This window comes from Balaenoptera borealis, assembly GCF_965194805.1.
Source record: "Balaenoptera borealis genome assembly, chromosome: 12".
NCBI lineage: Eukaryota > Metazoa > Chordata > Mammalia > Artiodactyla > Balaenopteridae > Balaenoptera > Balaenoptera borealis.
The window spans coordinates 56,110,178-56,124,480 of record NC_138869.1 but is presented as its reverse complement, the minus strand read 5'-3'; the positions used below and the strand labels follow the sequence as shown (position 1 = coordinate 56,124,480).

General features: G+C 44.7%; 2 protein-coding genes and 1 long non-coding RNA gene across 6 annotated transcripts in view; 2 read left to right on the top strand and 1 right to left on the bottom strand.

The window, feature by feature from the left end:
* The window catches only part of FBXL2 (F-box and leucine rich repeat protein 2), an 88,149-nt gene extending 85,925 nt beyond the window's left edge, over positions 1-2,224 (top strand). Inside the window, 1 exon segment of the mRNA XM_082348819.1 lies at positions 354-2,224. Within this exon segment, the coding sequence (XP_082204945.1) occupies positions 354-461 (108 nt within the window). The 3' untranslated portion in view covers positions 462-2,224.
* Positions 1-14,303, top strand: part of LOC309608568 — a 170,739-nt gene that overhangs the window by 123,381 nt on the left and 33,055 nt on the right. The window lies entirely within an intron of this gene.
* Positions 2,576-14,303, bottom strand: part of UBP1 (upstream binding protein 1) — a 67,291-nt gene continuing 55,563 nt past the window's right edge. For 3 of the 4 annotated variants that reach the window (XR_014232888.1, XR_014232889.1, XR_014232890.1), the window contains 8 exons: positions 12,363-12,417; positions 12,022-12,115; positions 9,244-9,334; positions 8,381-8,490; positions 7,197-7,339; positions 6,429-6,480; positions 5,503-5,671; positions 2,576-4,389 (listed from right to left, as the gene is read on the bottom strand). Coding sequence is in view for 1 of the 4 variants with exons in the window: in XM_082348560.1 (XP_082204686.1) it covers positions 4,352-4,389; positions 6,429-6,480; positions 7,197-7,339; positions 8,381-8,490; positions 9,244-9,334; positions 12,022-12,115; positions 12,363-12,417 (583 nt within the window). In the remaining 3 variants the exon portion in view is untranslated. The remainder of the gene's footprint in view (positions 4,390-5,502; positions 5,672-6,428; positions 6,481-7,196; positions 7,340-8,380; positions 8,491-9,243; positions 9,335-12,021; positions 12,116-12,362; positions 12,418-14,303) is intronic. The other variant, XM_082348560.1, reaches the window with a different exon arrangement.

Genomic DNA, 14,303 nt, shown 5'->3' with positions numbered 1-14,303 from the left:
TAATAACTGTGGCGTTCTTTCCGCATGTAGTTCACCTGCATCATTCTTGAATACGCTTTAAGTTTAGGCAACTTTGCACTTAGACCCCTAAGCAGCCCCAGGTGCTACAGCTGTTACATCTCTACTTGGTTTGCACACGGGGACGGTGACCACCCCTTTGTCTTTAAAAGGTGCCGTTTGGGGAGACGTGCACGTCAACAGGAGCAGCGTTAGTGCACACCGGAAATTCTATTGGGACTATCTGCCTAATGGTAGAATGAACTAGATTCTATAGGAGAACTGTGGGCTTTTCTAGGATTATGCCTATAATCCCCAAACTATCTTATGACTACACTTTTCCTTTCTACTTTCAGGCCCAGCTCCCTCATGTCAAAGTCCATGCCTACTTTGCTCCTGTCACCCCGCCGACAGCAGTGGGAGGAAGTGGACAGAGGCTATGCAGGTGCTGTGTCATCCTCTGACAGCAGCTGCCCAGCCCAGGGCTTCATGAGGTGTCCCTTCCTCCCGAGGACCCGAGTCTTTCTGACGTACTCCACCATCATCCAAATCTGTTGATTCTCCATTGGGAAAGGCATTTACAGGTAAAAGACTTCTGCAGGGACTGCAGTAACTCTCATGATAGTTTTTACCTTTATTCTGCTGTGATGCAATCAATTCGAAGCCTTGTGTCAATTAACACAGGGCAAGAGTGGTCATAGTGCAGCCAGGACCATGCAGGAAACCTGGATCTCTAGAGGTGGGTGCCTCCCTAGGTACAAAATTCCTGCCCTTGGCTTTGTCAGCATTCCTCAAACAGACCATCAGCGTTAGCACAAATTGAGCAGAAAAATAAGCTGTTGATTTTCTACCTGATACCTTCAGCCAGTGGCCTACTTTTATTCACAACGATTCCATTTTGATTAGCAGGACTTTTCCACTTTGAAGATTAAATAGCAACTTTATCAAAGTGACTATACTGCAAATTCATAATGCCCGACAGTTTTCTATGTAGCGACTTACGTGGAAGGCAAGTTAATAGGTTTCCATGAGACACCAAAGAATGAGGACTCTAAACAGGGTGGAGCAAGGTCTTCACCCTTCTGTTTCTGTCAACTTGTCATATATCCTTTTGGGGACCAAGAACTAAACAAAAGCAACTCAGTTTGTGTTGCCTGATTGGAAATCATAAGCTTTGGCATAGGCTATGGCACATAATGTGTTGTTGTTACAGAAAAGCTATAAATCATGTCATGTCTCACAAACTTTGGGGGACCTTAAAGAAACAGAATTAAGGCTCAAGTTATCTATAATATAATCAATTAAAAATAATGGATGCATGTAGAATGGGTGTGATTTTTTTCCAAGTTTATTTTAAAATCTTAGAAATCAAGTTACACCAGGACTATTCAAAAATTGTACACACTTAAAACTAAAATCAGTGAAGTGTTGGCACCTTTGAGACTTATATAAAAATGAATAAACCATTGCAATGCTTAAGTCAGAGGGTTTTATTGCTATTATCTCATGGCAGACAAATCTGAGCAAAACCGTCTTCCAGATTCAGGCGTTCCTAATGTTACCTGAAATCTGATAAGATGATCTGGTTTCTGCTCTGTGCTGTCCACATTTGTGACCTTCATTGCATCTCTGTGTGAATGGTAGCCAGCCCTTCTTAGTAACCACTCCCCAAACTGAAGAGCCCAGAGTTCATGAGAAGCCGAGGGAAACAGCAAAAATGAGAAATTTCCCCATGACCAGCAATACTTCTAATTGGGTTAGGGTTCTATTAGGTGGAGAGTTTTAGAAGCATTTAGGATACAAGGCCTCAGCTGCATTCTGGGGAGAGAAGGCAAATAGATGGATATACAACTCCATAAATCAATTAGCAGGATTATCAGAATAAGCATTAAAGTCCTGATGATTTTGCTGCCTTATTGTGTGTATACCATAGCAGTTATTTAAATATACATTTACACCACTGTGTGGGGGAAAAAATGGCTGTTGCAGGAAGCTATGAATATAGTTTCTATTTTAAAAATTTAAATGACCAGGGCCTTCTATACATTATCTCTTTTGAGCCCGGACACAACCTCTCACAGCTACTGGACTCTGGCTGAATGACGCTGGACCGCATCTACAAAACAGGAGAACCTCTGTTAAGAAAAATCAGGTTTGCTTCCCCTTTAAGTGCGGCACAGTCACTGGATAAGCTGTCCTCAGTTGCATCAGCTTTGAGGAAACAAACTGAAAACACACACCCCCATCAGCTCTTATAACAACATTGGGACTGGTGTGTACTCAGAACATACACAGTGAACTCCTTGATTCTATGACATGAGAGGTGACACACTGGCAGGAACTTGGATTTTAAATGAGACACACATTTGCAAAACAATCGGAAAACATTTATTATACTGAAATGTGTACATCCTACTATTAAAAAAACAAAGTAGCAAATTTGCTGGTGCCATAATTTAACCTGTTTCACTGGGAGAGACTAAATGTTCAATGCTGCTTGGTGTCATTTCAAGTTTGATGAGCTTTTAATTATTTTTACCCCACTTGTAAAACCTGATGAGGAATTCAAAATAGCACACAGCATTAAAAATGACATTTATTGTTCCATAAATCTTGAGACTCAAAAAGGAATGCTAAATAGACAAGCAAAACTCTAAAACAATTAAGAGAGAAGCTCACTTCTTTCCCAAGTGACTGACTGACTGGTACAGAAAACATGTGGTCATACAAAAGCAAAGGGAAAATGACGGAAAGGAAAGCTCTCCTGCTTTAGGGTCTATACAAGTTATGGATATTTTCAAACCAAAGATGGAATATTTAGAGACACTACTTTTTCATATCAAATAACCCCCTTTATGAATAAAACATAAAATGCCAAAGCTTTCACCCACTGAAGTAGTTTTGTCTTCTGGGAGAGATTTTAAACTCAAAATTACCCATTCCTATTTCTGCCCGAACAAAGATAGATAAGGATCAAATAATACACTCAAAACCAAGACACTGGGTGAACGGACAGAGATGGTATAATTAAAATGGAATCGAAGTTTGAAAAGAAAATTGTGTCTAGTACACCACAGGCCTCAAATGCTTGCTGATGAATTTTGGGAAGGCTTCGGGTGAAGAGAAGAGATAATAATGATTGACTGATGACTGATGATAGTAGAAAAAATTGCAAAAACAGTGATTCCCTTTGGAAAGTATACTGGCCAACAAGCATTTGGTTTTGTGAAAGAGGCACTCTTTTTATAGAAAAAGAAGCTATTATGTGGTGTATAAAAAAGTCCCTAAATAATCACCAGAATGTTACCCATGATTGTACTAAAGCTCCATATTAGAGAAGTGTGAGGAATTTTGATGGTACAATATAGTGTTTGTGATGTCTAGTGTTCCACAAATAAATTTCAACTCTTGATAATGAAGACCCCTTAACACCAAGTCAGAAACTATCACACTGTTTTCTCCTGCTTAGGTGTATTTCCAATGTTGGGGACAGGGCTTTAAAAAAGTTTAACAACAGTATGGTGCAGGGTGGGGTGGGTGGTCAGAGACAGAGAGAGGGAGGAAAAGGAGAAAGAAAACCACATGAGTTTAAAAGGCATCGGGGCTTCAAAAATGAAAACCAGAAACAAAATGCTAAAAATGGAAGCAGAAGCAAAAAGTTTTTCAATAAATCTGTGACAAAGCAAAAACACAAAAGTCTTTGTACCTATTAGGATTTACACTGATCCTCTCACCAAGGTACTCTTGATAATGCAGTTTGCTTCACGCCCGTCTTCCTGGCTTGGGGCTTCCCCGATCTGGCATGATCACGGCAGACGCGCACCCTTAGACGTGATTTTTTCCAGGAAGGCACCAAGCCTCTCCCCTGACCACTGATCGGCCCGTATCAGCGCCGGCCTCACTCTCTCCACACGTGGATTCGGCGCTGGCCCCGCAGCAGCCAGTGCCCCACCTGCCCCCAGGTCAGCATAAGGTCCGGGCAGCAGAAGCCGAACTGGCCCAGAAAGGTAAATGCCCACAGTACATCTTTACATTCATTTCCAAACCGCATACAGTGTAAAAAGACAGCGAAGGCTGCTTCTAGGGACTGTGTCTACTGGCCTCTCTGGCAGAGAAGCAGGCGGCCTACCTGCACCGGGGCCCGACGTGCTCACTGTCCCGGGGCGAGGCCGCGGCAGTGAAGCGAAGGAGACGTGCCTCTCATCCAGTTCGCAAGAAAGGTCATCCTGTGTTTTCAATATGAAACATTTCATACGGTAAAATCCAATCCCAAGACTTCTTGGATTCAGTCTTCACACACTTTTAAGCGTAACTTTAAACTGGTGCTGAATAGAGTTCAGACTACGTCAAGACGTCACTTCAAAATTATGTGGACGCCACCGCCGTTTTCAGCTGCAGAAAAAAGAAAGGGATGTTACGCGCAATTTTTTACCAGGCTGGAGTATCAAGACTACTTTGAACACTCCTAGAACTCTACAACCCCCCGCCCCAGTTCAGAGGGTACCTTTAAATATTCTAGAGGAAAACAAGCTAACTTGCTCCAGCCCCTCTTGCCAATGGCAGCGTCACGTGCACATTCCCTTTGCCCGCCCCGCCCCCCATCTGAGGGCAAGGCGCAGGGCAGAGACTATCCAATAAACTGGGTGCTTACATCCACCTTTTCTGGAGATAATTTTTGAACTCCTCAAAAGTAGATCTGAAACATTTTAAAAAACACATCACTACTTTTGCGCGATGGCCTAGTGTTTCTCAGGAGATGGCGAGAAGCAGCAGTACAGGCGTTCATCAAGGAACAAATGAATTTTTCCGTAAGGACCAATGTCTGAAAACAGTACACTGAGCAGGACGGGGACATCCTGTGATGCCTGATACCAGAAACCCCACCGCCTTCACAGGACGCAGCCACACGTTCACTGTATGAACTGCCTCTTTTATAGACAGTGTGAGTTTTGCAGAGTAAAAACTGCATTGTTTTGAGAAGGAAAAATTGAGCCAGAAGGGTACTAAGCTAAACATGTCTGTGAAAAGAAAAGATAAAGTGGGCCAGTTCACAGACTAAACAGCCCTGCAGGTAACTTGGTGGCTTACGAGACATGTCAGGCACAGGGTGAAGTCCTAACTTCAGCCCCTCCCTTCAAGGTGGGCTGCTCTCTTCGCGTAACTTCCCAGGAAAGGGTGACTCGTGACATCGTGCTCTTTGAGGTGCAGCTTTAGATCTTAACTCATCAGACTTTTAAAGGTCTCTTCTCATAGTAACTTCACATTTAAAAAACCCCTCCTTTATCCAGCCCTTTAACTGGAACTCTACTGAACCCCGTCTGGGCCCGCTCTTCACATTCTCTCCCTCCATAACCTCAAGAATTCCTACGGCTTTGAGTCACGGCGGACACGCTGAAGGCTTCCAGATTTACACCTCAAGCCCAGGCCTCTCTTGCCAGCCCCAGCCGGCTATGATTTCCACGTCCTAAAACGGAAGCCTTGGCCGCTTCCCCCAAGCCCGCCTACCTCTCCACCGCGACCACCGCCTGCCCAGCTGCTCCTGTGACAGAGAGTCACAACCACTCCTCCCTCCAGTGTGGAGCCCAGCAGGGCCCTGTCTGTCTATCAGCGTCCAAGATCCCATCACCTCTCGTCTAGATGACATCTCCTGCCTCCAGTTTTCCCACCTTCTCATCTGTCTCCACAGAGTTGCGAGAGTGGAAGAAAAGAAAAATCTATTCACATTACTCGTCTGTTTAAACAACATCACTGACTTTCCAATGCATTTCAAATAAAATCTAAACTCCCACCACCGCCAGGCACTGCCTACCAGACCCGCCTCCAGCTCTGCTCGTCCTCGCCCTGCACAGCAGCCACGGGCCCCCTCAGGCCTCCAGAGCAGCCACGCTCCTTCCTCTGCACCCGGCCCCGCGCCAGCTGGGGTGCTGCTCCTCGTGTGTTCAGTTCCCCCTCGGGCTCCAGGTCTCAGCGTTCATGACAGACAGCTCCTCAGAGAAGCCTCCACGGCTGCGTGTCCCCCTCCCCAGGCCCCCTCGTCCACAAGCAACCCCACTTCCCCATGCATTCATCGCACCTAAATTACCTATTTGTAATCTGTGTGCATCTATGGACCAATTCTGGTTTCCTTTCCCCACTACAGGAGGGGAAGACCTTTCTAGCACCAACGGCATGTGTCTGACAGGAGGTGCTCAGTGAAATGTTGGCTGAATGGACTGGGATTTTTCTCCAGGCATCCAGAAGGACTGATGCCTCTTCCTTACTTGCTAGTTAATTTCGACACTATTTCAGTCACTAGAAATATTCCCTTGATTCCTTTTTCAAACTTCTTAAAATTAGTAAAGCCAGCATTTCCAAAAGTAAATACGCAAGATGACTGCTGATTTCAGGCACGCACTATCTTTCATGATTCTCGCATTTCAAGACACACGTACCTTTTACTGTGGAGAATAAAAAACAACTCTCATCTTGAAAGTTTTGAACCATCTAGAAGGATAAAGCAGATGTATAATTAAGATCCAATTGTCTTTTCTTAACTGAGTAAAAGTAGTAAAAGAAAAAATGTCATAATCTATATATAGCTGCACAAGTACGGGACTCAACGGCCAAAATGGTAATTCAGATAGGCAGTGTGAGGTAGCAAGGACTTACACCTGCTGTACCGGCCAGCCCGGTGACCGTGCTTGCCCATGGGGGCCCTGCGATCTGGTCAGTCACCCTCCGGCCCACGGGGAGGCCATTCGCTGCTGGGTTCTGTGATAGTGACTAACAAAAAGTTGCTGCCAAGGTGCTCTTCTGTTATTACTTGCTTGTCACTGAACACGGGGTGGCAGTGAACTGCCCTTCTAACCTCACAGCTTTTTAAAATCAGCCATCAAATAGTACACAAAAGGAAAACACATTCAAATGCCTTGCTAAAAAGGGCCAAGGGCCCGCTAACCCAGAGCCCCCCAGTGACCACCAGTGTCGGAGTTCAAAGAGGGCGGGATCGGAGCTACGGTTCTCCTTTACCTGTATTCCTTCTACCACCCAGGACACCTAGAACTCTCGGTTATAAATTCTTCCCAATCTTGAGTCCCAACTCTGAAAATGATTCTCATGAGTACTTGCCAAAGAAGTCACAGATTTTTTTTCTATAGCACTTCAGTAATACATATAAAAGTAAAATATCAGTGTAAAAGGGGAAAGGGCATGCCAGTTACCTGATCGCTAACAAGAATGTGAATACCGGTGGGACCCTGTCTGTAAACCTGGTTAATTTGGTGGAAAGGAATATTAAACACCAACGCAAGTTTTCGAGCAACTTCTGAAGCAACCATTTCTTCTAAGTAGATTGCATGATAAACTGAAATAAAAAATAAGAACAGCATTTTAGCAGTAATCTTTGATCTATTTTCCACATGATCTATTGGAAGATCACTCCTTTCAAAGTACTAAAGAAATATAAAAATTAAAGATAAGAATACTTCTCCCCTTACTACCCATGTGAATATAATAATACATTATTTATGCTCACACATATAATTTAATTAACATTAACCTCTGTACAAAAGTATCTGAGGTTTTAATTTATCTTAAAAGCAAGCAGGAAGTGACTGCAGATGGGCACAGATGATCATTCTGGAGTAATGGGACTAACACTGGATTGTGGCGATGGCTGCAAAACTGTAAACTAACTAGAGTATCGCTGAATTGTGTACTTGCAGTGGGAGGACTTTATGGTATGTAAGTTACACCGAAAGAAAGCCATTTTCAAAAATGCTATGTGTTTCTAGCCATATATAAAAAGAACTCTAAAAAGGTCATAGTTTTTGATTCAGTAAACCTACTACTGGGAATTTATCCTAAAAAATAAAAGCTGCCTCTCCCCTCTTCCTTTCCCCTAAAGAATTAAAAACAGTGTAGAAGACGGCACACGAGAAGCTAAGGATGTGGACCACGAGGCCTCCTGCTTCTCCACAGAAAGCCAGCTGTTTCCGGAACACGTGACGATGCAGCAGCCCTTGTCTGCAAAGCATCAGGCACATCTGCAGCGAGCCTGAGTCTCGCAGGTCCTGCTCTACTACTGACTCAAGCCAAACACGGATCAGGAATATCAGTGCTTTAACTTTGCTTCCCCAAACAAGGGTTTTTTCATGTGTGTGAGTACAGAAACCTTTGCTTAGCATTTGGAACTACAATTAAGGTAAGACTACAGAGAGGCTCTAAGGCAGGGGTGCCATACTCTGCCCTACACTTGTTCTTTTAAAATTAAATTTTATCAGAACAACAGCCGAGAAAGGCCACTGCCTCTCACCGCTGCCAGGACAACCTGGTGGTCCCCACTGACTCAGAAGGGCAGTGGCAGGAAGCTGAGTGCCCTTGCCCCCCGCCCGCCCATACCCACCGTAGGGCGTGGCGCCGCCGCCGTCGCCCCCGCCACCCGCTGCCTGCTGCTGCCCCTGCGGCGCCGGCTGCTCGCGGCAGACGTAGAGGGTCAGGCGGGGCCGCACCGACCTGCAACCAGAAGACGGCGCTTGTGAGCCGGCGGGAAGGCCGCACGCGCAAGCGACAGCTACAAGAATCTAGGGTCTATTTCCTTAGGAGAACTTTACAACGTTACTTCATTATACGAAATAATTTACTAGGAAGAATATAAAAACACACACCTCACACCAACTATCACAGGTTATCACAGGTGGTCTAATCTGATGATCCAGACTCTAAACCATTGAGATGGTCGGTCAGATGCTGGTAAATTTAAGTTTCAAGATTATGTCAGCAATTTAACATCAGTAAAATTCAGTTTAATGGAATTCTCACACCACACGTCTAGAAATACCAACGATAGTAAATGGGTCTTAAAAGCCAGCACAGTTTACAGTTCTATCATTTTAATTCACAATTAGAAGTTTACATTTTTAATAACTGTTTAGTAGTGTCACATGACCTTGAAAACCATAGATTCTGTAGAGCTCACCTAAATGAGAAGTTTGTTTTCTTGGCAACAACCCCAGTCGTCTTCCAGACCACAGTCCTGCCCATGTGCATTTCTAGTCTTACAGTCTACCTCTGCCCTCAGTGCCTGCATCATATCTGGGCCTGCCTGAAGGTGCACACAAAACAGTCTCCTCGTGAGCACGGCGGGCCAGCGCGCAGCACGAGGGCGCACGCCGACATGGCGTGGACACATCCTGCCCGCGGTCCCCGCGCGAACAAGGGCACGTTCTCATTTCAAGCATAACAGTTCATTTTAAACACGGTATTTACCTTGACTTCAGTGAATTATAGAGCCGAATTCCATCGGCTGCACCACAAATTTGTACTAGATCCTCCTTTGTCAGTTTTAACAAGTCGGCACCTGGAGAAGAGCAAAAAGAATCTTCTCAAGGAAATGGGAGAAGAACCAGCACTACAGGCTACTTTGCAGCATCTGTCTTCACAGTTTAATGTCCTTCGAAGCCATCGCCAGGTCTCCTGTGTATACACATACACATGAACAACACACACACACACATACCTGTCCCTTACAGCCAAAGAATGCTGGCTCTCCATGTTCTCTATCAAGAAGGAACTCAGAAGCCCAGAGGCTGGAAAATCAGAGCAATGAGCCGACAGCAAAGTCTCTTCCCAGTACAGGATTTCAGTGCCTGCCTTATTCTGGCTGGGTGGAGCTCGTGAAGATAAACATGATTCTGACCCCAGATAGTTCACCTTGAGATGACCCAGACCAATCTTTAATTTACAAAAGGAAGAAATGGAAGTCAGAGTTTGGGGGACCTGCCCAAAGGCACACAAGTTGGCAGCAGAGCTAGGACTAGGTCTCTTTACACTGTAACATGCTACATACAGTCCAACATTCTATAACAAACAACTCCATCACAGCAGCCAGTTTTAATACAAAAGTATGTCAGAGAATTGCATATTATACTTAAGGTTTCCCCCGTAAGTATTTGGTGTGTAAATGACATGGTATCTAGCATTTGCTTTAAAGTAGAACAGAAAGGGAAGGTGTTGGGAGTGGGAGAGAACGACACTGACCTAGGCTGGTCGTCTCTGGAGCTGGGTGTGGTGACACAGGAGCTCATCAGACTCTTCTATGTTTTATGTTTGAGTGTGTCCACAGTCTTTTGTTTTCCCTTTTATTGGCGCTCAAGATGTAGTTTATTGGGAGAATTAAGATGCCCTCTGGGATTAAAGTATGACCTCCATATGATAAATATCCACTTACATGTGTGGATAATGGAGATTAATGGAGTTATCTACTTTTGAGGGCTTGAATGTTAAGAGCCTAATAATTTTCTAGTTTGTAAAAGAACAAAGACCAGAGAAGCACATCTCCCATGAGGCACGAGCACTGATGGAGCTGTTTATGGAGTGAGGTAAGCAGAGACAGACGCTGTCATCTCTGCCAGGGGGTCTTCCACACACACCTCTGCCAACAGGGCTCCCGGGAGCGACCAGAGACGTGTGTGCCCATCCTTCAGCCACACACAGCTGGACAGACACTGTGCACAGCCCTCTCCAAAACATGACTGCCTAACAGGCTCAGAGAAAGAAGCCTCCCTCTCCTCGCCTTTCTACTGTTGGGAAGCTCACAGGGGAAGGAAAAGGCAGGAGGCCAAGCCACAGTGATCACCACTCAGAACTACAACACGCATCGTCTGACAGAGCAGGAACCTGGGCCCTCGTGGCAGAGCCTTCCGACTGTGCGGTGCTCTCCCTGTCTCCCCTGTGAGCCTCCAAGATGCGCCCCACACCCCCCAACACGCTGGAATTTTTAAATTAGTTTTTCACAGATAAAAGGCTTACTTGACCATAAAAATGTGCATCCCAGCTAGCCAACGACTTTCACCCAGCACTTCAATTTTAAAGAGGCAAAGCGCTACCTGGGGAATGACTAACCATGACACAAGCACAGCAATAAAGGGCTGACGTAATAAACCACGTTCTTTGTGAAACCAGGCTTTCCTCTAGGCCAGCTGTGTGCACACATGTTCTCTCCTCTTAAAGGGCTTGAGCTGCATTTGGATGGTCCCCCAACACCATGGGCTAAGGAGAGCCAGCTGCCGCTTCACTGTGGCCCAGGAGGAGTTTGGCCAGGACATGTTAGTAAGTGTTCTGTCGGGAAAGGGTCCCAGGGCCAAATATGTTTAGGAAATGCTGCCCCTGCCCCAGCTGGCGTTATCTATTACTGTCCCTCCAAACAGGCTTCCTACAGCACCACCTTGAAGCAGCACCGCCCGGTCCTTTCTGAAATTACACCTAAATACTCCCTTAGCTTACTAGGCAAGAAAAAAACTTAAGTCTATAAAAACCATATCTGAGTACATTCATACCCTCTAATGCTACATAGCAATAAAGAGGAACTATTGATACAACATCTTGGATAGAAGTAAGGGCCTTATGCTGAGAGAAAAAAAAGGTAACATACTGTCCGATTCCATGTATGTAACATCGAAATGACAAAATCATGGAGACAGAAAATACATTAATGGTTGCTAGGTATTAGGGATGGTGGGGGAGGGGTAATTAGGGAGATCCCTGTGGTGATGGCAAGATTCTGCATCCTAACTTCGGTGGTGGTGGGCATACAAATCTATACATGTGATAAAATGATGCAGAACTGTATACACACATAGCACCAATGCCAATTTCCTGGTTTTGATACTGTACTATAAGTATGTGAGAAACTGAGTGAAGGATACACTGGAACATCTCTGTGTTATTTTTGCAACTTACTGCAAAGCAAAAATTATTTCAAATAAAAAGTTAATAAAATCAAAAAAATTGCATATAACTCTATACACCTATACAAAAATGAGGGCCCGTAAGCCTGGTGAAACAGCATCGAGCTCCTGTCCTGATACTGCACCGTAGGTCTGCAAGACACTACCACTGGGGACACTGGGCAGCGCCCTGTACAGGTCTGTGCAACTTCTTACAAATCTACATACAGTTACTTCCCCAAAATTTAATTACAGCTAATACAAGTACAAAAACAAACAAGCAAACAACGTGTGTGTGCACACACAAACACAAACATACCTAAAAAACTGGAGAACAGTCTTGTGTAGGAAGAGAATCTGTTTTTGATCAGCCATTGTTGTGTTTCCTGGATCGTGGCTGAAGGCTGAAGTTGCTATTAACAAAGAAAATGAACACAAACAGAAGAAACTATTCAGGCTTACAAAAAATAATCCAAGTCACTGGCATGTTATACAGAACATTTAAACAAAACACAGAAATCCTCCAGGTTTAAAGTTTAAAACACCCACGAAGAGCACAGGTGTGATTATTCAGTGACCCAAACAATGACTCAAACCCCTGTTAGAGGCTTCAAAATGCAGGACCCTGAAAGCATGATAGTTTAGGGTAAAGATACTTACTTCACTAGAGGCCTGTGAAACTCCATCTCCTTGATGATTTGGGGAAGAAGAATTGCTGGGGAGAAGGAAGAAAAGAATGATTATTATGATATATATATTTTAATCAAGACATTAAAGGCTATTAAACTAGGTGAATTTAAAATAATACTGTGGGACAGAGCAATGTAACTATGCAAAAAGAGTGTCTGCACAACTGGTCAAGGAGTCAATATGTTGATAAGATTAAGACACAGAAGGGAATTCCCTGGCGTTCCAGTGGTTAGGACTTGGCGCTTTCATTGATGTTGCCCAGGGTCAACCCCTGGTTGTGGAACTGAGATCCCCCGCAAGCTGTGCAGTGCGACCAAAAAAAAAAAAAAAAAAAAAAAGTTAAGACACAGAGGACAGTTTAATTTGTGCCTTCTCCTCCTACATCTGTTCTAGTAAGAAAGTCAGGTTTCATGAAACAAAAGGGCTCCAATCATTTCCAGGGGTGCCAGGAAAATGACGGATACTCATTCATTTTAGTTGGGAAAAAAATATGAGAATCAAATAAGATAAACAGTTGAAAACAACTGCAAAAAAAAATCTACTTTAATAATGAACTACAAGAAATGATATAATAATCCTAAGCCAAAATAAAAATAATATCCCTTTAATGAATATATTTATCCATGATTAAACAGGGTGAAATTCAAGAGAACAAAAGAAACAAACTTGTGCCACTAACCCTGTGTTTCCAGGGGAAAATGAGAACAGCTGCCCAGGGAGTGCATCCACCTTTCTGGTCCCTTCTTAGCACCTGTTCCCCAGTTACTTAGGTTTACCATGTTGATTGTTTACTGTCCTTCTCTGCGCACTGGAACTTGAGCTCCTTCAGACAGGGCTTTCTCTCACTCACATCACAGCGCCCGGAACAGTGCTGGGCACCACGGGCTCTTGGGAAATACCTGGTGAGCCAGCGTGTACACGAATTCACTGCTCCTCTCTGAAACGGTTGTCATTTTCTAGGATTATTCAGTCCCCTGCATGCTGGCATGCTGGTCCCAGAGTCCAGGAGTGCCCCCTACCGTGAAGCACAATAACCCACATGGAAACAAGCTGCCTCTTGGTCTATCCATCGCCTCAGGGAAAAGGCATGTTCTTCTTTGTTTTCTCACCAGACCCTGCTATAGACTGAAAGTTTGTGTCCCCTCAAAAACCCCCAGCGTGCTGGACAGTATTAGGAGGTGGAGCCTTTGGGAAGTAATGAGCATTAGACGAAGCCATGAGGACGCAGCCCCAGGAATGGGATCAGTGACTTCGTTAAGAGTCGTAAGAAGAGTCTGCCTCCTCCCCTCTGCTCTCCGCGGGGTGAGCACACAGGCCGGTAGCCTGCACCCGGAGAGAGTCCTCACCAGAACCCGTTCCGGCCAGCATCCTGCCCCCGGACGCCCAGCCTCCAGACTGGGAGAAATGAATTTCTATTGTTTATAAGCCACTCAGTCCCTGGTGTTTGTTATAGCAGCCCGAGCTGACTAACACCTTGTGTGACCAGAGTATAAAAATGAGAACCCTTTCCTTTTTTTTTTTTTTTTTTTCTCTTACTTTTCCCCGCACCCCATGGCTTGCGGGATCTTAGTTCCCTGACCAGGGACTGAACTGGGCCACGGCAGTGAAAGCGCTGAGTCCTAACCACTGGACCACCAGGGAATTCCCTCCTTTATGGTCTTAACTTTCATAATTTTACTTCCCAGCAAGAAATGTCATAACAGCGGGGACCTTCTGATCTGACTACTCAGCAGGAGCTCCTGAGCAAAGCCCCAGGAAGGACGATCTCCCCGGGGCACCGCTGACCAGCAGCTAACAGTCAAGGCCAGAAAACAGGATGAACAGAGCCCACCATTCCCATTTCTAAAACCAGAGCAAGCCTTTAAAATGGAAAGTCCTTCCTTTAAGTTTTAAAGACTTAATTAAAAAAAA